General features: G+C 43.3%; 1 protein-coding gene across 2 annotated transcripts in view; it reads left to right on the forward strand.

The window, feature by feature from the left end:
- The first annotated feature begins 8825 nt into the window (after positions 1–8825).
- Positions 8826–24980, forward strand: part of ZCCHC7 (zinc finger CCHC-type containing 7) — a 116357-nt gene continuing 100202 nt past the window's right edge. Inside the window, exons 1-3 of one of the 2 annotated variants that reach the window (XM_032205901.1) lie at positions 8826–8878; positions 11751–11878; positions 14767–15483. In XM_032205901.1, coding sequence (XP_032061792.1) covers positions 14790–15483 — 694 coding nt within the window. In that variant the 5' untranslated portion in view covers positions 8826–8878; positions 11751–11878; positions 14767–14789. The remainder of the gene's footprint in view (positions 8879–11750; positions 11879–14766; positions 15484–24980) is intronic. The other variant, XM_032205902.1, reaches the window with a different exon arrangement.

Consider the following 24980-nt stretch of genomic DNA (forward strand, 5'->3'; position numbering starts at 1 on the left):
TGCCCCGATGCCTCTTTTGTGTGCTCCTGCATGCACTGCCATGCTACAGCCAGGACTGATCACGCAGGGGCAGCAGGGCACCGTCCTGCCCAACAGGAGGAAAAACAACATTCCTGTCTCCCCACGGCTCCTGTGCAAGCCCTGGTGTTCTGCAAATGGCAAAGATTCTGCAGTGCTGACAGTGCTGCACGTACCAGGCAGATGGGGGTCCCATGTGAGTTCCACAAAGAGCCTCAGCTCTCCATTACAGCAGAATTTTTATTTATTATTTTTTTCCCTCTGAAAATGCTGAACATTCTTATTTGCTTGTACTGGGAGATAGGCAGAACACCATTGCAATTATTTTGTTCATTCAGTGAGAAAATTAGAATGATTTAGGAAAGGAAATATTTTCTCTCAGAAGATTCAATATGTTGTGAAAGTGATTCTGTCCTCCAGAAGCCAATGTCCACGCAACTGCACTAAGGAACATCCAGCACTTGGTTTTGGAGCACGGGTATTTATTTGTACTGCCAGAGGAAGTAGGTGGGCATGGTGTGAAGCACAGCGAAGAGACACACGGGTCATGACAGCGCATAGAGCCCCTTGGTGCCTAAGCTGCTTGCCCATCTCTCCACAGATAAACTATGCTGCAACCCATACTCAGCACGTCCTTTCCTTTTTTTCCTCTGTCCTCCTCTGCTTCCCAGATGCTTTCCATTCCCTGTTCTCCCCTGGTCCTCTGCCCCTCCACCCCTCTCACTCTGGCTTCTCCCTTTTGTCAGCCCTGGTGGGTTCTGCCTGACTTCGCTGAGCCCCTCCTCCCCCCTCCCCGGTCCATGTGCCCCCACGTGCTCTCTGGTCCTCCACTAACTAGCACAGATGAAACTGTAATTAACAAGCCATGAGGCACTGTAGAGCTAGCTCCAAGGAGCTAAATAATTACAGTCCCTCCCCTCTCCCGCTGTTCTGTTTGAAACTGCAAAGTGAAGCACTGGGAAGAGGAGGAGCAGACCAGGTGGTGGGTGGGAATTTAATTAACTTCTGAAGTGCTCCTGCTCCTGCTGCACTCAGATGAGGACAATGATGGGCTACAGATCAGGAAGTTGCACAGGTCCAAATGCAACGTCATGACAAACTTCCATGTGGGCTGTACCCAGAAGGCCCAATCCAGCCACACATGGAACCACGCAGACTTTTTGTACTGTCCTGAAGACTTCTTACATGGGATCCGACCAGGGCAGGCCACAGAACACCCTGTCAGGGTTCAACTTCTATGATTTTCACACCATTTCAGTGCAAAGTCTTTTGAGCATGATTTTCTGTGCTCTGTGCAATGCATCTTTCTGTTGCTGGAGGCAGCAGACTGGAGGCAAGGTGTGAAAATAGTAGCAATAGCAACAGCGAACATCTGTGACCTCTTTCCTCTCATCTGTTAGTTGTTCTTCTTTCTCTTGTTTTCCTCCTCTTTCCTCTTCCTCCCATCTTCCTTGCTGAATGTTTTCTGAACCATTTAAATGCTTCTGCAGTTCCAGCCACCACCGGATTCTGTGACAGGCCCATGCAGACTCTGCTGGCTGCTCCTGCCTGGCCCAGTGAACTGCTCCCAACTCTGAAGCAAGTCCATGTATGAACATCAGGGGGGATGACTGGTTCACCACCTCAAAGTGTATATATTCTACTGGACAGAAAAAAATGGAGTTCACAGGTCCATCCAACACAAATCAATCAATGAATCAATCAATTAATCAAACACCAGATACATCTGCTGGATGAAAACAGCATGGTTGTCAGGAAACAGCATATGCTGGGAAACATCTTCCATCAGCACAGGTAACCAGAAACAAATGCACCCCTTCACATTCAGTGTGTCTAGGTAAAAGTAACATTCATTAGGTTTGCAAAATTAAGCTCTTAAAAACCAACATGTGACTGCCTGTGCACATTTAACTTAACCTCTTTGCATGGCTGCTTTCTTCAGTTGCACTCTCACATTTTTCTGGACTGGACAAAACCTCACAAAAAGATTTTTAACATGGCCAAGGCTCATGTAACTTTCTTCAGCAATGCTCTTAGACAGACCAACTCTTTCTGTCTGTGACAAAGGGATTTCATATCAAGAAACAGCTCTTGGGGGCCGGTTCACCTCACAGGACTGACATCTAACAAAGTTACAAGCAACAGAAAACAGCATCCTAACATGAACACCTTAATAATGAATAGCATTATTGAGTCTAATTCTGGATTCCTTCATGCTGTTTCCTAAAACACTTGGAAAAATAGTTTAAAAAGAACTAAATGAAAATAATCGCTTGTTTTCTCAGGGTCTATTTTGGCAGCTCTCTGCTCCAGTGGCAGAGCACTTCAGGCTTCCTGGGAGGTTACGAGGAGTGTAGAGGCTGAAGGTGCAGAGGTGTCGTCGTCTCCGGTGAGCAAGCAGCGAGGCTTGCACAAAGCCACTTGCACAATGCTGCACATTCTTGGGTGCCACCTACTGGCATTTGAACTGTACATTGCCAGTGTACGCATGTAGAAAATTTCCCTTTCTCCCTCTTCCTTATTAAGCACTTACAGCTTGTGGTGTAATAACAACCAGATTCCTGCAGTCTGGGGGACTCAGGGGGACCTGAAGTGTCTCCAAGCAATTGGAAATGCTGCAGATTCTTCTCTGACACCAGCACTGATTTCCTCTGGAATGCCTCATTTCTGCTTCCTTGGAGTGTACAGCCACTTGACCACTCACTGAAAGGCAGGCAGGTGGGAGAGGAAGGAGGGTGCAGGGGCGCAGGTGTGTAAGGCAGCAGTGTAGGGTTGAGAGAATGGCTGCTCCCTTTCCTGTGCATCCAGTGACTTCTGGGAGAGTCCAGGCACATCACAGCAGGAAGACAGTAAAACACCACCACTCCCTGCTGCAGGACAGTGTCAGGGATGCCAACAGCCTGGAGAGCACAGCACTGCCATTTCAAAAGATGCCTGGAGCAAGCAATCAGCTACAGCAGACCATTTCATATAGGAGGGAGACAGGGCTGTTTTCAAACCTGACATCCTCTGAAGCTTTGCAGCCCCTTTCTGGGTTGTAGGGAGACATTTCCTTCTACCTGTAGCAGCTTTGAAAGCTTCAGGTTGTGGGTTCTGGAAGTGGGGGAAAAGAGGAGAGAAGCCAGAGCACGGCAGAATGCTGAGCACAGATGTCTCACAGCATCAGCAACTGGATGAAAAGGGAAAGCCACCACTGTTCTTCCGGTTGTCTATGAGTATCAGAGCCTGAGCCTTTGTGCTGAGGTCCTCTCATCTGTTGTGCAAGCAAGTGCATGGTACACAAAAGGGGATGGGTTGTTTGGAGGAGAAAGTGAGAAATTTGGACCTGGGCTCAGGCGCAATGTAGGTGGAGTTTATCATTAATCCTGAGAAACTGCACCTGGGGCGCAATAACCCCAAGCAGAGCTACAGGCTGGGAGATGAGTGGTTGGAGAGCTGCCAGGCAGAGAAGGACCTGGGAGTGATGGTGGATAGTCGGCTGAATATGAGCCAGCAGTGTGCTCAGGTGGCCAAGAAGGCCAACGGCATCCTGGCTTGTATCAGAAACAGTGTGGCCAGCAGGGCTAGGGAGGTGATCGTCCCCCTGTACTCAGCTCTGGTGAGGCCGCACCTCGAGTACTGTGTTCAGTTTTGGGCCCCTCGCTACAAGAAGGACATCGAGGTGCTTGAGCGGGTGCAGAGAAGGGCGACGAAGCTGGTGAGGGGCCTGGAGAACAAGTCCTACGAGGAGCGGCTGAGGGAGCTGGGCTTGTTCAGCCTGGAGAAGAGGAGGCTCAGGGGCGACCTTATTGCTCTCTACAGGTACCTTAAAGGAGGCTGTAGCGAGGTGGGGGTTGGCCTGTTCTCCCACGTGCCTGGTGACAGGACGAGGGGGAATGGGCTTAAGTTGAGCCAGGGGAGTTTTAGGTTAGATGTTAGGAAGAACTTCTTCACTGAAAGGGTTGTGAGGCATTGGAACAGGCTGCCCAGGGAAGTGGTGGAGTCACCACCCCTGGAAGTCTTCAAAAGATGTTTAGACGTAGAGCTTAGGGATATGGTTTAGTGGGCACTGCTAGCATTAGGTCAGAGGTTGGACTCGATGATCTTGAGGTCTCGTCCAACCTAGAAATTCTGTGATTCTGTGATTCTGTAAACAACAGTAGAGGCAGGACTCATTTCGCGTGAGAGAGAAATGGGTGAAAATGCCAGTGCCTGAGGATCACACATAAACCCCACTGCATTTAATGAAAGCAACTCCATCTGCTTCTCTGCAACAGCAATGCACCCTGTGGCATGTCTGTTCAACAGAGCCATGTTACTTCCCAACCAAAAGCATTTAACACACCATGACCAACAAGCACTGGTGAAGGCGGTTTCTTCAAGGAGAAATAAATGACATGAAGGCAAACATGTGGCTTTGCTTTTCTGATAACATATGAAGGCCAAACCAGAAGTTTAGTGCTACACAAACCATTGTGCTTCTGTGCTCTCCTACAGCAGTGACTGTTCTCAAGTCAAGCTCAGTAAAAGCCATTCAGGCTCCTGATGACCACGCCTGCACTTTTCTGGACTAGAGAAGCTGTGCTGCTAGAGCTGGAGAAGACAGTAACTCCCCCTGAGTGAGGCTAACAGCGAATGCTATTTACATGCATCTGGTGGAAAAAATCGTACCAGCTTCCTCGTGCCTCTACACCAACGCACACTGGTGCAATATAAGCCATACCAAGACAAGTGTCCAGCACAAGGTGGTCATACACAGGGGCATATGGCCCAGATGGGTTTCAGTGACCTGATAGGGAGGAGAAGAACTGGTTACTGGTAGGCTCATTGAAGAGGCTGTCCTTCAGAAAGGCTGTGTACTGATGCTGCCAGCTCCCTCGGTGTCCCCGGGGCAGCTGTGCGGCACTGTAGGGCAGTGGAGTCCACGCAGCCACACAGGGTGTGTCAGAAGCAGCCACTTACTTTCCATAGTGACAGGCCTCAAAAGAAACTTCCTTTTAAGGTCAAATATAGCAAGAATAATTTCTTGCAAGCACGAAATGCCCCTGTAGCCTGTGCTAAACCCAAATTCTCTAACCTTTCTGCTTCTCTTTCTAGAAATATGTAATTCTGCTTCCTGGAAATAATCTGGGAAGTTACCTGACCAAGGACCTTTCTGCAAACAAACATTGTTTTATTACATTGTTTTAATATAATAATGTAATATTAGACACTGGCCAATCAGTCAGTGCCCACACCAGTGCCACAGCCAGGACCAGGGCAGCCAAGGGGCTGCCCCAGCCTGGACATCAGGCATCTCCCTGGGGACTTGGCTACAGTGTTGAGGATGAGCTTTGGGCAGTGGCCAATTGCTGGCTGGCTCGAGGCGTGTGTCTGAGGGTCTCTAACCAATTGTATGACAGATTCGGCGTGTGAACAGCACCTGGGGCTACGGGGAAAGTATATGTAGTGGTGAAAAAGGGCAAAAAACATCTCCTGTTCAAGAGCCATCGGGAGTCTGTCTCCTGGTTTCAGTTAGGATAGAATTTATTTTCCTCCTAGTAGCTGGTAGGGTGCTATGTTTTGGCTTAGGATGAGAAGAGTGCTAATAACACGTTGATGTTTTAATTGTCGCAGAGCAGTGCTTACACCAAGCCAAGGATGTTTCAGCTTCTCACTCTGTCCTGCCAGCAGGCAGGTTGGGGGTGCAGCAGGAATTGGGAGGGGACAGACCCAGGACAGGTGACCCAAACTGGCCGAAGGGGTATTCCATACCGTCTGGAGTAATGCTAAACAATTATATGGGGGGCTAGCTGGGGTGGGAGGGCTGGCTGCTCGGGGTTAGGCTGGGCATCAGTCAGCGGGTGGTGAGCAATTGCATTGTGCATCACTTGTTTCATTGACATTATTATTATAAGTACTATAATCATCATTATTGTTATTATTATTGTTGTTATTATTATATTTCTGTCTTACTAAACTGTCTTTATCTCAACTCACGGGCTTCACTTTCCCATTTCTCTCCTCCGTCCCAGAGAGGGAGGGGAGAGGGTGAGCGAACGGCTGTGTGGTGTTTAGCTGCTGGCCGGGTTAAACCACAACAGTGTCTTGCATCCCTTCAGTGCCCTTTGGGCCTTGACAGTCACCAAATATTTTCCAATTCTATTTCATCCTTTAACCATATTAACAGCCGTTGTTTTACAATGATTAATTAAATGATACATTTAAGAAGGTTTTGTAATACTCAGAGGCAGTAAAACAGTTATCCTTTTGAAGGGTGTCATGATCAGATTGTATTTCTACAGTCTACAGTAACCTGTTGCATGTATCAGGTGCCACAGTTGTGTTTCTAACTCTTTCCAGGGTCTGCTGACTTGCAGCCAGAAGAAAAAACCTTCATACTTGCAGGTCATTTTCTGTTCATTTTTTTTTTTCTTTATTGACCTTAAAGCTTAGATGATCAGAGAATCAGATCATTTTGCCCTTCAGGAGGCACTTTTCCTGCCAGCACATGTATGCCTTTACTAATGTTCCCAGGGGCAAAATGCAGGTGGTAATTACATGCCAGTAATGTTGAAAACAGAGTACAAGAAGTGTATTAAGAAAGCCCCTAAAGTCTTAAAGGCCTATAAAAAATGAAAACAGAAACGAAAGCTCCATGCTCAGCAGAAGCAGAAATGCACACGCCAGCTTGTGCATGCCAGCCACCTGCTGGGGTCAGCAGTGCTTGCCCCTGCCCAAGTACACTCGTGGCTCTGAGGGGCTCCCGGATGGAGGAAATGCACTGCAGCCGCAGGGGTGACCAAACCCCCCAAAGCAGCCCAGCAGCAGATCCAGCTGAGGGCTAATCTCTCCCTACATCCACGTCCTCCTTGCTGCTCTCTTTTCCCATTTCTAGGATGACCTAGAAATGGTGACAACTGGAACACAAGTCTTATGAGGAGCAGCTGAGGAAACTGGGGCTGTTTAGTCTGGAGAAGAGGAGGCTCAGGGCAGACCTTGTTGTTCTCCACAGCTAGCTGAAAGGAAGCTGTGGGGAGCTGGGGGTGACCCTCTTCTCACAGGTAACTTGTGATTGGACTAGAGGGAATGTCCTCAAGTTGTACAAGGGGAGGTTTAGGTTGGAAATTGGGAGGCATTTCTTATCAGAACGAGTAGTCAGGCATTGGGATGGGTTGCCCAGGGAGGTGGTGGAGTCCCTGTCCCTGGGAGTATTTCAGGAGAAGTTGGACCTGGCGCTTAGGGACATGGTTTAGTGAGTGACATTGGTGGTAAGGGGATGGTTGGACCAGATGATCTTAGAGGTCTTTTCCAGCCTGAACGATTCCAAGATTCCATGAACTCGCTGCTACCTGCTGTGGCTAACTGCACCTGTTATACTAATGAAAGCGGAAGCATGCTGTGCAGGCTTAATGTGAGGCTTCTTTGCGATACTGAATCTCTTTCCTGGGTGAGGGTCTCTCCACTCACTGTGCGTGTCTTTGCACAGAGACCCCAGCCCCAGCCAGAGGAGCCTGGCCAAAGGTCACAGGGGCTGTGCACAGTGCTACAGCACCTGAGGGGATGCAGATTGTCCCCCTCTGCTCTGCTCTTGTGAAACCCCACCTGGAGCCCTGCACTCAGCTCTGGGGCCCCCAGCACAAGGAGGACAGGGAAGTATTATGAGTCCACAGGAGGGCCACAGAGATGATGAACGGCTGAAGAACCTCTCCTATAAAGACAGGCTGAGGGATTTGTGGTTGTTCATCCTAGAGAAGAGAAGGCTCTGGGAAGACCTTATAACAACTTTCCAATACCTAAAGAGGGCTAGAGAAAGGCTGGGGAGGGACTCCTTGTCAGGGTGTGTAGGGATAGGACAAGGGGTAATGGCTTTAAACTAAAAAAGGGTACATTTACAGTAGGTATAAGGAAGAAAATGCCCAGAGGACCTGTGGCTGCCCCATCCCTGGCAGTGCCCAAGGCCAGGCTGTATGGGGCTGGGGGCAGCCTGGGTTGGGGGGAGAGTTGGCACTGGGTAGTCTTTAAGGTCCCTTCCAACCCAAACCACTCTGTGATCCTATGAAGCTGAGGCCCCTGGTGCTGGCTGTGTCAGTGACAGGTAACTGACCACCTGTGAGTTATTTCTGCTGGCCCCAGGGGTCTCTGCTGTCAGCCGGTGCCTGTGTCTTTCCTGGCACTTGGCGTCACCCCATTGCCAAGCACAGCACGGCTTCAGCGCGGGGGCTCCCTGCGACACGGCACCCGCAGAAGATGAGCAGCTCTGGCCAACACCACTGCGACCCCTGTGGAAGTAGTTTCAGCCGAAAGCTGTGTGTGCTATTTCTCACGGTAATGACAGAAATTTAGAAACGTAACTTCCCCTTTCCTAAGCAGGTTTGCTTTGCCGAGGAAGAGGATGCAGGCAGCTGCAGGAAAGCCCGCAGAGCACTGAGGGATTGAGATACTGCTTGTGTGAAAATGCCTTGCCCTTCCTTTCCACTGCAAGAACCCGGACGAGAAATCAAATAATCACGAAGCGCGTGGAAGTTTCTAGCAGGTTCTGGGGCAGGAACCTGGGCACCGCTGCGGGTTTCTGTCAGTGACTGTTGCGCCTGCAACGCCTCGTTTACAACAGGGGCAGCTTTGGGGCCGCACGTCAAGGCGTCGAATGCCTTAAAAGACTTTTATTAACGGGCTTTATCATTAGGGGTCTTCGGCAAGCCGCGCAGGGAGCCCTCCTGACGCACCCCTGAGACGGCGACGCCGCGCCCCTCCCTCCCCTCAGCGGGCGCGGAGAGGGGCGGGACCTGGCGCCTGGGTGGGCGGGGCCTGAGGGCGGGCGGGGCGGGGCCGGAAGCACGCGGCCGGCGGGCGGGGCGCGGCGCCCCCACTTCCGGCTCGTCGCGTCCCGGTGCGGCCGGCAGTGAGTACCCGGGCGGCCCCCGCCCCCCCCCCCCCCCCCCCCGTGTCCCGGGGTCCCCGCGGGGCGCGCAGGGCCCGGGCGCTGCCGTGGCACTGGCCCGGCCCTGCCCTGCCCGGTGCGTGCGGGCCCTGTCCCGGGCCCTGTCCCTGCCCCTGCCCCTGCCCCTGTCTCTTCGCGGCCCCGTCAGCGCCGCCGGGCCCCGGTGCGGGGGAGGCGGGCGGGGACCCGCGGTGCGGTGCCGGCTGTGGGGGGCGGGGGGGAGGCGCTGCCACGGGGCTGGGCGCGGGTGGCCTGGCCGCGCGCTGTGCTGCTGCAGGTGCGGGAGGTGCTCGGCTGTGGCCTCCCGGAGCCTCGGCCTCGCCGCTGGAATGACTCGCGCTGTGCTGCAGGGACGGGAAGGGGACGTTTCGCCAGGCACAGAGCGAGGAGACGTGTGTTTGTCTCGGCACTGAGGCAGAAGCCAGTCAGTTGCCCGCAGAAGAAACTGCCGACGAAGTTTGCCCCACATTAGCAGGCGTAGCCGTTAGATCAGCTTTTTGATGCTCTCTGCCTTTCCGTTGCCTCTGTGTAACTCGAGCAACAGGTACTCTCGGCCCTTCTCAGGGCTTCCTTTAGGAAAGTTGTTGTAGGTGGCTGCCACAGAATTTAGGTGCGTACAGCTGCTCTGAAATGTTTTGCTGCGAGTACGTTCCTGCTCTACGTTGAGCGTGTCCTCGCAGGGAGCTTCTCTGGGTGTTCAAAGGCTGCGTGTGTCACGTCAGGCGACGAAACAAAAACGTTTCTCACCTGCTTTGAGTGCAGCTTGGTTATTCAGTTATGCCCAGACAAGAACTGCACAGTGTTCAGTACAGAGACCCAATACAGGTGAAGGACAAAACGTCTCCTGATGTTCTGCTCTGATGATAACGACATGTTGTTGGATTGATATTTTTTTAAGACATTTAGATTTGGCAATCACATACCTTTGCAGGGTAGCAAGAGGAACAAAGATGTGATTTCCATTTTGCTGTTGCTAATAATTTTGATCACTTACACCACGTGAAGAAGAGGTGTGCTACTTGTACACCACTTGTAGCCATTGAAATGAAAGATTTCATTTAACTGTATCTGAACATTTAAGTTCTTCAGCAATTTCATGTCAGTTGTACGTGTGCCATAACAGTCTAAAGTACTACCCAGTTTACCTATTAGAAATATGGCTAAATAGAAAATGCAAAAAAAAAGTTCCAGTCTAGATGAAACTGTAAAGACTGTTGATGTCTGCTACCATTCTGATGTCTGCACTCTTCTGGTAGATACGTGTGATTTTAGGATGTGTTTGGTAATTTCCTCAAAAGATTTCCGTTTTTATCATCGTTCCTGTCTGTAACAGGGAGGCTGATTATAGACATATGCCATATCTTTGCTCCCTAGGTGAGGAAATAACACATTTGTTGCTGTATTTTCAACACAGCCTTTGTCCTAGAAATGTTAGATTTGATATCACTGCACAGATTAAGCAGAGAGCAAGTACACTAAGGGAATACTGGAATTCACTGATGGTGTTTGATGGGGATAGTGTGCTTGTCTGAAAAGCTGTTTTTGCAACACCAAATGATGGCATATTCTTCTTTTAGTGATTTTCGTTGTTTGTTTCTAAAAAGTCTTGGTATTTGAAGTTAAGCAGAATGTATATTTGAAATGGCAAGAGGAAGAGAGAAGAAAGTTACTGTGTGAAAGTTTGCTGGAGTTGAACTAAGAGTAGCGAAAGGAATTAAGTTAAGCACTTGAGAGGAGGTGGTAGGGAGACACAAGATAGGTGGAAGCATTAGTGGCATGGGAAAGGCTGTCGCATCTTGCTGGCACACAATCAAAGCACCTTCTGTGCTCCTGTTATGGCTCAGTGTTCCAAACTGCTTTGAAATTTTGGCTGAGGGAGTAGCTTCCTGCGTGCAACTTTAAAGTTGCTTTGGAGCTTCTGATTAACTTGTTTCTGCTCCTTCTCCCTGCCTGCAAGTCAGCATCAACGTTTCCCTTCTGACTTTGGCTGTACAGCTGCCAACTTTTGTTACTTTACAAAGTGAGGATTCTTGTTTGTTTGCTTGTTTTAATGAGTGAAACAAAATGTGCTGGCAAGCAGTCTTTGCAAATGTTTCAGGAAAATGCCCCCTATCCCCCAGGAATTTCCAGGTACAGCCATACAGAGTTTTTTCCAGGATGGCTAAAAGAAATTCAGATATCTGTTGTTTTCTTGTGGTTCGTTTGTTTGTTTTGTTCTGTTTTGTTTTTTACACTGGTAACCCTTTACTTGAAGTTCTGACTTAAGGCCTACCACAGGGGTGATCAGACACCTCTGAGGAAAGCTCTGCAGGGTGTTCAGGTAGCAGCAGGATTTTTGTTGATGAAAGGTCGGGGTTCTCCTGTGGCACAGGGCTGGAAGTTTGTTGTTTTTTTTTTGTTTCCTTTCTTTGTTTTTAAAAATTACAGCAGTCCAGTTCAAAAGAATGATGTGTTAGTGTGTTCTGCTCTCCGCAGTTTGTATTAACGATAACATTAGCTACTCCATGTGGGATTGACTTACTTTTTTAACAGTCAGGTATGAGGGATGTTTTTTTGTTACAGTATAGCTGGCAGCAAAAATGTTTAGGCTATTGTCCATTGTAAGTAAAAGACTGCTTTATTTTGACAATCTGGTAAACACCACAACTTTCTGTCAAGCTCCTTTTCTCTTTCTTGGAGGCAGTGCTTTTGTCTGCTTTGATTATGCTTGAGACATATTTCTCATGCTGTGGTAGAACACAGCTGTTGTCAGAATCCTACAACAGAGAAAGGCAGAAATAGGTATCTTCACACCATTTTCTGATGCTGATATTTGATGTTTCTTGTTTCTCAGTGGCCTGATGCACGTGCTGAGTGAGCAAGAGAAAGATCCCTTCATTGTTCCAATTCCTGCATGGACCTGAGAGGAAGAGGAGCCATCAACTGGTTTAAATTTCTGTAGTCTAGAGAGGATAGATCACAGTAAGTGTAGTTCAATGCTGCCTCTTCTTACTCTTGTTTTCATTATGAAGTGTCTATAAGTCAGATACATGGCTGTTCTTCGACACTTCAAATCCAAAAGTCGTGTTCAGATGTGTACTTTCAGCTCTGCCGTGTGGGTACTTTGTGTAACTTTATCCAGAAGGTGACAGGAGTTGAAGCAAAGAGTGCTTGAATTAAGTTGTCTTTTTGAGTTTCTCTAAGATTGCAGTGTTTCAGAGAGATTCTTTGATTTCCTGTATTACTGAAAGTCTTTCTTCTCACTTCCTATAACTGCTAATTACTCTTGTAACTTTGCTTGATTAGAGCTGGATCTTCTTTTGTTCTTGTCCTGTGGACTGGAACAGGCCTAGCCCTATTTGAAAGGGTGATCCCACGTAACAATGAAAGGGTAGAGTTCTGATGCTGTTTGGATGTGATCTCAGCAAACAATTACCAAAGTGGCTTCCTTAGCTGTGCAGGTGAGATTGAAAAATGTATGCTGACCTACTTGAAGCCCAATCAGAAGAGGGGAGAACATATGGGTTTTCCTTAAGAATTGCATTTTCCTGCTTTTGCTGCCATGTTTATGTTTGTGAAAGAAAGTGTTCCTCTTCACATTGACTTCTAATGTAACAAAAATACAGATGAATACAAATCTATCAGAGAGGAGCTCCTGTGACGTGTTCACAGAAAGCTACTATAATAAGAGCCTTTAGGTTCTTTGAATACAGTCATCATGCAAATTACTTAAGTCCAGGACTAGCAAATCTAAATTTTTGTACTTTTATGTCTGTACACATACAGACAATAACCATACAGAAAACTTAAACAATAACATTCCACTTCAACAACCATAAAAGTGATCTGTGTCTGGCAGTTTTTCATGCCTACAAAGGCTGGTTGGCTTCTGTAGGACTATACGCAGAAAGACTTTCCAGAGAAAGTATTTTTTTTTTTTTCTTCTCCTTAATGTGTGATGTGGGCATGTAAATGAAATTATGTAGCCCATGAGTTAGACAAAGTAACTTCAGAATACCTTCAAATGTTAGGCCTGGCTCATGAGTATGTAGTGAACTCTCTATTTAGAAATACTTGCAGTTTGGTTAGGATCAGAGAATAGATGAAGTTGGAAGGAACTTCTTGGGATTGTCTAGTCCAACTGCCTTGACTCAAAGCAATGTGACTCAAAGCAATGTAACCTGGGGCAGTTTGCTCTGGGCCATGTACAGTTGGGTTTTGAATTTAGTCAAGGGTGGAGACTCCACAGCCCTTGTGAGCAACAGTTAAAAAGTTTTCTCTTACGTTTAAGTGGAATCTTCTGTATTGTGAATTGTGCCCATTGTCTCTTACCATGCTGTTGGACACTACTTGGAAGAATCTGGGTCGGTCTTCTTTAGTCCTCCATCAGGTCCTTATGTACATTAATAAGACTCTCTGAGCCTTCCATTCTCCAGTATGAACAGCCTCTCCTTGTTTGACAGATTCTTCTCTCCCTTAATCGTCTTAGTTGCTACACTCACTTCAACATGTCCATGTTTTTCTGCTATGGGAGAGCCCAGAGCTGTACACAGGGCTCCAGATGTGCTCTTGTGAGTGCTGAGTAGAGTGGAAGGGTCACAACATCATTGAATATCTCAGATTGGAAGGGGGCCACAAGGATCATGGAGTCCAGCTCCCGTCTCTACACAAGACCACCCAAAAATCACCTCCCTCCACTTGCTGTTGACATTCTTCAAGAGCACAGCATGCTGTTTGTCACAAAAGTATTTTGACTTATGGTCAACTTATTCCACTCTCTGGTCCTTTTCTGTCATCTTGTTGTTGCAGTTGGCCCCAAGCCTCTATCCTTCCGAGGTGCCTGACTTTATATTTACCTTTGTTGAACTTCATGAGGATCCTCTCTGCCCATTTCTCCAGCACACTGAGGTAGCCCTGAGTGACAGTACAACCATCTGCTGCATCAACCACTCCTCAGTTTTGCATCATCTGAAAACTTGCTGAGGGTGCACTTTGTCCATCATTCAGCTCTTATGGCTTATTTTTTTTTAACAAGTGGTATTGCTATGTACAAAAAAAAAGGGGGGAAAATTGGGCCTTAATCATAGATCCACCAGAGAGGCCAGTAAAAGTTGTAGATAACTGTTTCGCAGCAGGGAGGAGAATAGAGATGTGGCTGATGTTGAGCTGGGCAGATACTGTTTGCAGGTGTGCCTTCCTCATGTGTAAGTGCATTGTAGCTGCATCTTTGTGGCATCATAACTCGGCTTGTAAGTCCTGATAGAACCATGTGACTTGTGCTCGTTCAGAGTACATCTGTATGCTTCTGTACCATCACACTAATAATTCTTGTCCTAGGGTTAAATAATGAAGTGCCAGGTCAGGTGACCTTGCAGCTCAGAGGTAGATGTTTCAAGTTGCTTCTATGAAATACCACTGAGTGTTGCTTCCCTGTTCTTTCAGGGAGTATGCATATATAAGATGTTGCTTAGTAATACAATTTGCAAAGTATGCGGTATTAATACTGGTTGGTGGGACAATCAAGACTTGGATTTGTACAGTCATCTGTCTACCGATCCACACAGTAACCTTGTTTTTGAACCAAGGACAGAGAGGAGCTTTGGTGCCTGAGAATTTCCACAACTTTCAGAATCCAAAGTAGTTGAGGTTAACATATTTGGTAAGGTTAAACAAAATGCACCCTTAAGTAGCTTCTGCTGTTAATTGTTTTGAGCATTGATTCTTGTAGCTGTTAATCTGCTCAGTCTTCCATATTGCAGAGCAGTATGACTGACCCTAGCAATTTCAGAAAGACCAAAGGTGTCATTTGAAACATGCCTTGGGATATACGTTCATGAGCATACTAAAATAACCTTTCATGTTTTTTGCAGATACAGACTATTCGTTTTCCAGAATGTTTTATGGATATGAAGACGCAGATGATACTGAAGTGTATGAAGATGATCTTTATCGTGAGGAGTCATCCAGTGAGCAGAGTGTCGACAGTGAGGTGGAATTCCATCTCTACAGCCAAATCCACTATTCCCAAAATCTTGGTGAAATCAGCACAGTGGAAGTGACTGAAGAAGGTGATGTTGCAGGAGTCAAAGGTCAGAGTTCAGCTCCAACTGAGACGCTGCATGAAGACAAGAACGTCATTGAATTGCCCGACGATGATGTTCAGGTTTCCAACGACTCTGAGGTCATTGTCTTGTCTGATACACCAGATGAAGAGAGTGTTTATGAAAGCAAGGCAAAGAAGTCAACAAGCTCTCTAGCTCAAGGTAAAATACACACCCATCTAGGATCTTCCACACCAAATCATGCCAAAGCTGCTGAATGTGATACACTGCATCCTGCTGGATCAGACACAGAAATTCCAAGGCAAAGGAAAGGTGTTAGGGAGAAGCTTGCCTCAGTTAGTTCTGTTGGAACTCATGCCATCCAAGAGGTGATGGTAATAGATGATAGCTCAAGTGATGAGGAGGAGAGCATGATATCTGAAAGTGATGATGTCGAGAGTTGGATGCTTTTGGGATGCACTGCAGATGACAAAGATGAAGATATAATTTTGAACCTTGAAGGCTGCGGAACTCCAGGCAACAAAGGTTAGTGCTTTTTTTAATCACTTGTTTAATGTTCTGTATGTGAAGGGATTTGTCTGCAGTGATAACTGATCTTTTAAAAAAGATGTTGCAAAATGTTCTAATGTTTTTAAAGAAAGATAATCGGAAATCAAAATGGAGTGTGCAATGATGGATGGAAAACAACCATGATGAAGGAAATAGCCATTGATACTATCATTATTTCAGTAGCATCATATGTGTAAGTGTACTTTGTAAGGTGCTGTGAAAACAGCATTTTTGGTAGAAATTTAGAAGCAGTATCAGTGATCCTTCTTGTGAACTTTCAAATGTTACTGTATATTTTGTAGTTCTAACAGTGTAGAAAGTTTGTGTGTGGTGTGAGATAAAAAGGAAATAAAAATGGTTTATTGTTGTAAACAAAGTAAATAAACTGTTTATTCTAAAAAAAAAAAAAAAAAAAACACAGACATAAAATTGCATAACAACAAGAAGTTTGAAGAAAAATACTGCAGGGCAGGAAAATAAGTAGTGCTTACAACCCAGAAAGCAGAGTGACTCCTCTTTTTGTCTGATGACATTTCTGTCCATCTGACCCCTGTCTGCTTTGCCTTATTGCCCCTCAGCTGTGGGGAAACAAATGCTTTTCAAGTATTTGCTGTGTACCGCTAGACCGAAGGAATTACACCTGAAGAAGGGGATAAACTGTAACAGGAGTTGGGAAGGAATGAAAGGGGAGACCTAAACTGATTCTTCCTTCCCGAGAAGCAGATCGTGTAACCACTCCTTTGAGAGTCCAGGGCAATTTGGGCTGTTTGTCTAAAATTTACTGCAACTTTTTACGTGGATTCTGTGTTGGATAATTCAGAGAGGTTCACAATCACTAAGATTAACATCTAACATGTTGGTATTTTGTAAAATATTCTTCTAAGTTACTGTAGAAAATGCATTAATTCAGTGGCTAATGCAACAAATTTTAGATGCATGTTTGTAATAGTCACTTGTGTGGTTCTTAGAACATCAGTAGTATATTTCAGTTTTTCCAAGAAATAGATACCCTTAGTTGCACCAGCAACTAAAAATTCTTGTTCGACAATCATCTATGCTTTTTTCTTGCCCACCAGTTTTCTGAAGCACATAGATCACTTCCAGAGATAGCATCCCCTGACAGTCAAGAACACTATCTGAAGAAATGCTTATTCAGCAGTAAGACTAAACAGATAAGCTGCAGCAATGAGGACCTCAGCTAGATTTTCTCTTGTGTTTATATATGTATGTGTGTATATATATATGCATTTATTTATATATACATATATATATATATAATAAATGTGTATCAGAATTTTATTTGAAGCACATGTAAATGAGGAGAAAATGTTCTGTTGTGCTTGTCTGTAGGTTGATACTAGTAAAGTTTTTTGTCAGAATGGTGTTGATCATATGCCGGTACTAACCTGTTTGAGAAGGGAAATTGAGAAATTATTCCTTCAGTTCTGCTAAAATGTGTTTCTTGCCTGTAAACATTCAATAACTTTCCTCTTTGAGTTTTTCTCGTGTATGGTTTTACATAGTTACCCTAGTCTGCTGCTAAATAGACCGTAGTGCGTACTCAATCTTGGATGTCTGATTAATGAGCTTCAGAGATTTAAGAAATGCCTTCCTTGTTCCCAGTGCAATGCCAGAAGAGTGGCAGAACATACAGTTACTGCGCCAGAACCCCAGACAGCCACGTTATATTTATAATGCATGTAACTTTTTCTCCCTAAAAATCTTTTTGAATTACTCTAATATGCATTTACTAAGAATTATCTCAAAGTTGCTATATTTCATTAATATATTTCTTTTTATATTTTTGTATTGCTCAAAACTGAAGCTAATTGGTTTACATTTGTGTTTTTTTTAATTACTCTACCTCTTGGGGATCAAATGTCTGGGGCCATGTGTTGACTGCTGTAATAGAAATGCAGTTTATACATAGCATAGTTACTGCATTTTCTGGTTAGCTTATATTTTTCTCATTACTACCGGGCAGGCAAAAGACTTGGAGTCAGGTTTCTTTTACTCACTTTAGTCTGTGTATTTCCTCGGTTTGCATACCAAAATTGCTGATGGTAGCACTGAAGATTACCCAAAGAAAAAGAAGACAGAAAAATGTTTAAACAGTGTTTGAGACTTTAAGCATGTTTTACAATTGTATATATAAGCTTTGGAAACGTTATGCAATTAGTTTATTGTAATGATTATACTTAGCCCAAATGTTCATGTTATACGTAGTTTCTTTCTTTATGCTGTTCTAATAAAGGTGTACCGGTGCAAACTTGAGGGAGATCAATATACAAGGTTAATATCAGGAGACAGTTTTGCTAAGTTATGGCATGCTTTTATAACAAACGTAGTAATATGTTTTCTGTTCATATTCTTAGTTTTGACAATAAGCAATCCAAATTCAAGGCAGATAATGGAAGGAGAATTATCCTGTGCTATTTAAAGTTGTCATAATCTTCAGAATTATACTTGTTTCATTTAATTTGGGAGATGTAAATATTTTTGAGGTGCTTGGGCTGGAAATTATAGACAGTCACACAAGTAGCTTATAAATATTACTGTTCTTCACATACTCTGATTTTTATCCTCAAAGCAGCTTCAGAACTTCTTCACAATCCCTTCTTGCATCTTGCCTCACATCAGTGATGGCGTTACCAACAGTAATCTCATGCTTGGAGGTTTGAGGCATGCAGAACTTTTGTCAGCCACAGAAAGCAGCTTGGTAAAAAGGTCTGGTTTTGCACACACATCTTTGTTTTCATTAAAACTTTATACTTTCTACATATGTTTTATTTGCAGAAAGTCTGAATGTTTGCATGTTGCTTCTGATTTTGACCAAGTTAACACTGACATGTTTAAACCTGTGTGAAGTTCCCAGAACAGAGTGGCTCTGGTGCTGAGCCCTGACATACATACACAGTCTGAGGTGTGAAAGATACTGTGAAGCTGAGCTCCAGCTTCATCCCAACTTTCTCAACTGTGTCTGAAATTTCAGTGAATGCTATTCAAGTAGCACCAGTGCAGAAAAGTTTCATTCATCTGTTCTGCTCCCAACATACACAGTGGTGGTGACGTAAAGACAGCTTTGAAACATCTATGTTGTGTGTATTTGTATACATAATGAAAAGCTACAACAGCATCAAAATAGCTTTAGGGAACAAGAGCTATAAATCTTAATGTAAAGTAATGGTAGGTAATGTGATTATCAAACTTTACACAGCATCTCAAATTTTACAGACTGTAAAGGATTTCTTTGCTGAAACTTAAACATAAAAAACTTAAAATCAAAGAAAGAAAGGAATTTTAAAAAGTATTCACAAATTATTCTCTCAAAGATATTCTCTGATAATTCATTTGAATTATTTTGAGATGTGTTCACAGTTCTGTTTTTAGGGTTTTCGAAGAACAAGGCCAGATATTTAGGTGACTACACAGTATGTGCATCACTATTTTGAGAACTGTTGTATCCATACAGATGGGGTGTGGAACGTAGCGACTACTGAAGCCTTGCCTTTTACCTTCTCTGCAGGAAGTGCATATGGCTGTGTGAATGGGATAGATCTCCCGTGGTAGCGTTGTGGTATGGGTAGTGTCCAGTTTGCTTCATATTAAAAAAGGAACTGAAATGTGAACAATTCTCAGACTACAAGTGTAGCCACTGGTGTCAGTTTGTTTTCCTGCCTGAGAACCTGCAACAGAGATGCTGAGGGTCCACTACAGTCAGAAGTAACTGCTTGCAGAGAGGAGTTAAGCATATCTGCATATTCTCTTCATCTCCCTACTTCTTACTTTCCTGCCTTGCTCTAGTCTAACACCCTTGTTATATTTAGAATTCCTTATAAACAACTAACGTCGTTTCTCAATTCCTCCCACAGAGAGGTCTTTTCTCTGTGTAGCATTCTAGCTTTAGTCACCTTCTGCTGTAACAGAAAGAGATGGTCATTTGCTTTTGCAAAGTGAACTCTGGTTCCTTGATTGTAACTTGAGATTCAACTGACCTTTTTTGTCTTCAGTTAATATTTTGAAAACTCTATCTGGTAAACAAACAGTGCTGTTAAAGTCAGATGAAAACTTTTTCTCCCCTTTATGCCCTTTTTCCTTTTTAAAAGGCTTTATATGCTTTTCACGGTTTTATTTTTGCTCATCTAGTACCATGGAATTAATTTTTAGTTTAGGAAAATTTCCAGGTCTTTGAAGGAGGGTTCTCCCCTCCTAGTTCTTTTCTGCATTTTGCACTAAGAGTATATAAGAACGTTAATTCCTGTAACTGGAAGTCTTTCATCCATTCCTTCATTAAAAGCTTTTTTTTTTTTTTTATATGTGTTTCTTCTTCCATGTATAGCTGCAGTCCTAATCTCTGCTTTTTCTTTTTCTTTTCTTTTCTTTTTCCTCCCCCTTATGGCCTTTGGAAAAAGCTACAGCACCAGCCTATAGCCACCAAGGGGTACAGAAAACAAGTTACTTTTTTTGTGTTTCATCCTTTACCCACCCTTTATGGTACCTTTCTTGAAGAGGAGGGGCTAACTCTTTAGCACTCTGTGCTATGCAAGTTTGTGGAGTGTAGTTCATATGGTTGTTTTTGAAACCAAAGTGTTTGTAAAACTGCATAGAAATACACTTACAGGCAAAGGAATGTTTTCTTCTCTGCTCTGTGTTTGTTTTTTTGTTTGTTTGTTTTTTTTGTTTATTAACACTGTAGGAAGGCATTCAAAAGAGCATAGTACTGCATAACACTAAAGGCTGCTCTTACAAGTAACAAACTCTGGACCCAACTTCTTAGTACAGAGCATTGCGGTCAGATGCTCTTTGTGGTCATTGGTCAGCAGATTGAAAACTTCATTAGAAACTCTGGAGCTTTATTAGCTAGCAGCTTTGGCCGTTTTAAAATACTATCTTGAGGCATGGGCAGAATATGAGACAGTTTGACTGTCTCTGAGCCTGTCTCCTGCATGGCAGAGATGCTGCCTGAGGACCCAGCACATGGTGATACTTCTCTTCCAGCAGCTGCTCTCAGACTAGGTGTCTGACTCAAGTCTTTATTCATGTATCGTACCCATTTAATTTGAGCACACCAGAACTGGGACAAAAAAGGGACTCTGTGCTATGGGTAACATTCTGTGCGTTTATTTCAGTATTTTATTTTGTGACTACATAAATGCTTTACTTCATATAGTTTAGCTCTGGTGAGAAGTGAAGGACAGAAGACTAAGAACAGAAAGTACAAACGTCTGCTGAAGTTCATAGGTTGTGGTTTTAATCTGTTTATCGAATCTGTCAATATATGAAGTAATATATGTGTTTTCTGACAGATTGACATCTTGCAAATGGTAAAGCACAAGCTTTTTCAGCTTCTCTGTTGAAAGTAGTTATGAAAAGGAAAGAGCAACTAAGGAATACGTTATTTTGTTTAAGGTGTGGAATTTTATATCTAATTGTGCTCCTACTGTCTTGTAAAACTGTCCTGTACAAAAGGAAGTCATGACCATAAAATGAAGTACAAGCTAGTGTTTCCAAAGCAGTTTTTTCATCTTTCCATTTTTCATCCCTTTCTATCATGTTTACTGGGTCTTGAAATCTTTCTAAGCACTGTTTTTTACCCATGGTAATAAAATCTCTCATTTAGTCAATGAAACTGTAAAAATGACATTATTTTTATTTTTTTTAATGGAGCTTGAACACTTAGTGAATGAAACCATAAAAAAAGACATCTAAATAATAATAGCAAAAAATAATTTGTAATAATTTTATTTTAGCCCTTCCCTACAAAGTAATATGAGAAGGAGTTTTTCATCAGCAGCTGCAACTAAGCAACTGCTGCTTATGAAGTCAAAATGGAAATAGGAATCTCAGATTAATTTAGCTTATTCTTTTATCTCTATCAGCCATGCTTAAAACAGAAATATCCTTTGTTTGCTATCTGTGTTTTAAGTGGTTTCTTCTAGATGTGTGACTGTTCTTTTTTTTTTTTTTTTTTTTTTTACCTCTGCATGGTACTACAGAGAGTATTCAAAAATCACACTACATCTGTATTTTTTCTCTCTCTGTTGTTACTCAAATCCCTTAGTGTATTTTTAAACAGTAAAAAAAAAAAAAGTGTAAACTTATTTCTGGAGTGAGTGACAAAAACGTATGGTAAATTATGCTTTTCTTTAATCTCCCTTTGGCAACAAGTTTTGAACATTTGACCTTTGCAACATATAGTATTGTTTTGTGCTAGAATCTTGATATATATAAGACCAACTTACTTTTTAAAAATGAATGTTATTAGGCCATATAAAAACTTCTTAAAGAGCCATGGTTTCCTGCACATTTGGATGCCTGAGCTGTGAAATTTGTATGTGAAATGTTAGCAAAAGTGGCTTTCAAATTTAAAAATTATGTTTTGGGGAAAATTGGCTAAGCAATTAAAATATTTTCATTAATAATACCTAAGTCTGTGCTGCATGTCTTAACAGCAGTAAGACTCACTAGTGTGGCTCATGTACAAATTCCAGTGGCAGGAAGAAAAGAAGTGAGAGTTTATTTCTTGGTAATTACATCTGCTTCTTTTGTAAACTGCATGCTGACTTAGTCTTTCCTTGAGAGTCCTAGGCTTGCTAGGTGCTGTCGTTCAGTAGCTGTGGGCTGTGTTAACGTCTGCTCCGCTCCCCATTTTTAAGGGTTCACTGCAACACTGAGTAAGATTTGAACGCCACCTCAAGCAGACAGTCTTCTCGACTTTAGCCACCAAAGACTAGGCAGTTGGAGGGGGATCATCTGACAGAAAACAATGCAACCCATGTCTCAGTGAGAAATTAATTTTCATTCGAAAACAGCCTATCGCAAGTCTTATTTTTCTCAGCGGTGGGAAGTGTTTGGCGCGCCGAGTGCAAGCACGAGCGTGCTTCCCTCTGCTTGCCACGTGGCTCCACCTGGACTTGGGTCTGCTGGCTGCCATGGCTGCCGGGACAGCCTGCATCTCTGGGTCCTCAGGAGGTTTCCAAACCTGATGGAAAGCATGGAAGTCCGTCATCTTCCTCTTGAAGTTGCGTGTGCCTGTGCTGGTGGTATTGCAAAGATGCCCTCTGCCGCGGCAGCGCTGCCTGTGTATAAAGTCTTGTGTTTCCTCCCATATGAAGTTACAGGCGTGCAGTGACAGTTTGTGACTACATGCTTGTTTTCACTAAATAGGATAAGTGTACAGAATTATGCTAGATCACACTGGCTGAATTTAAAATTAACATCGATGTCACCAAATTCAGTTTTTTTTTGTGTGCTCGAGTATTACTAAAATCCCTTATGAACTTTCTTTCCTCAGAACCGGGCCCCACTGAAAGTGGAGGCTTTTCATGTAGTTTGGGGGGTTTTCTTCTTGCTTTTGTTGGCTAGAACCTTAACATTACTTAAATGTAGTAGGAGTTCTTTGTGCATGAGTTACTATAACAGAATGCACCCTGGAGCTGTAATAAGCAGTGGGAATCCACCTACAGTTCAGAAGATACAGCACATGCATATGGATGTTTTGATTAAAGAGAAAAACTTAATCTTCTTTACCATGTAATGTGGATACACTCGAATCTCTTGATTATTTAAAAAAAAAAAATAAAACTAATAATGTTCCTTTGTAAGTCTGTAAATATCTAGATTAAGTATACCTGCAACTTTAGCAGGCCCTTTTATCTGTACAGATTTCTCTGCCTATTGTGGACCTTAGCCGTAATTTAAATTTCCCATGGCTTTGGATTGCTGACTAGGTTTTCTGCAAGAGTGCCCATGCTTACATGGTCATATATTCTGGGTGACTTTTTCACTTTTTTTTTTCCCTCTCTCTCTTTTTTTTTTTTTTTTTTTTTGTGTTCTGTTGGTTGTTATAAGGGTGTTTTGTTTTGTTTTGTTTTTTTCCCACTTCTGTCATCAGTTTGATCTTTCTTCCTTGTCCCTATTTGTTTGAATTTCTTACAGGTGGGGAAAAACCCTCATATTTCAATTGAACTTTTGAAGACAGCTGGGGAATTGATTCAGTCCTTTTAAAGGAGAAGTTTAAAATTGTTAAGTAATTGAAAAATGCAAGTAATTCAGAGGTAATGAACAATACACCAAAGATATAGGACTGAAGGTTTTACAAAGGGAAAAAGTGAAGTTTGAGTTGTCCTATGGTAAAGCATGCAGATATGGGCATACAATAAGCACAGGGGGGAAAAAAGGTTTATATTAATGAATTTTTAAAATGATAAAATCTAGAGATTGGTAGAAGAAATAAAATGGTTAAATGCTAATGGGCTTCAAAACTGTGGGCAAAATTGATGTTCTTGGGAGTTTATAAGGGAGCAAAGATTTAATTTTGTGAGCCCTTTGACAATAATTGGCATGTTTCTGGAGAACATGAGGTTTCTTTACTGTTTACATTACTCAGTCTGTGTCTTTCTGATATGAATGAGACTCACCATGAAGGCCTAAACTACAAGTGTGTTGAGCTACCATGTTGTTAAGATAGGCATACATGCTGTGTTCTAGATAATATTGTAGGTTTCTACTAAAAAGCAAGGAAAACTTGAACTTTGATACCATCGTAATCACCATTAATTTTGTGACAGTTATATTCAGTGGTTTCTTTGTTTTTTAATCTGGAGGAGATGGGAAGTGAATTGTTAGAATATTGTATTTCTGTACTTTTGAGTCGTCATAGCACAAGCTAACTCATCCTGGGATGATTGTAATGCTTATCTTTATGCTCTGTTAATGTATATAACTGATTTTTGGAGTATGCTTACAAATACTGTATTTATTTTTTTTTTTTTTACTGTATTACATATGTAATGACACTCTTCCAACAACATTTACTAGGCAGGAATTGTGCATCCACAGACAAGGACTCGCTATATGCAGATGCACATATCGTGTTACTCATCAGCAGTGAGCCGACAATCTGATATATTTTACCGTGAATGCAGTCCTGAGCTTTCTTTCACTTTCTTATTTGGCTTCTTGTTTCCCCTCTCACAGTACTAAAACAGTTTCTAATCTCCAGATGTAAGTCGAAGTAACTCCTCAAATCTATACAGAAACTGCTTTTTTGAGTGTTTTTTTGTTTTGTTTTGTTTTGTTTTTTTTTTTACCAGACCCTGTCAAGTTGCCTGATGCTCAGTTTGCTCAAAATATCCTGGGTTTCCCAGGAAACTCTCTGCACTGTCTAATGTTTACTCTTCTGATGTGCCAGTGAAGAAGCAGAAGCCCTGTCTGTTTTAGAGAAGTTAGGAGAGGTGAGGTTGCCTGCCACCTCCGAATGTTGAGAAGAGAAATTGCAGATGGAGAGTGTCTCAGAAGTTTTGTATGGACAGTTCCACTTCTGTACTCAGAGTCTCCAGTTAATTGTGTAATTTCTGGTTAATATGCAAATTTTTTTGCAGTTGCTGAATTTAACTTTAAGCTTTTTCCTTTTGTATGAAAATTTTTAGCACTGGGAATGTTCCAAGTGTGCAAGGCTGAGCCTTTTCTCA

The sequence above is a fragment of the Aythya fuligula genome, chromosome Z (assembly GCF_009819795.1).
Source record: "Aythya fuligula isolate bAytFul2 chromosome Z, bAytFul2.pri, whole genome shotgun sequence".
In the NCBI taxonomy this organism is placed as follows: domain Eukaryota; kingdom Metazoa; phylum Chordata; class Aves; order Anseriformes; family Anatidae; genus Aythya; species Aythya fuligula.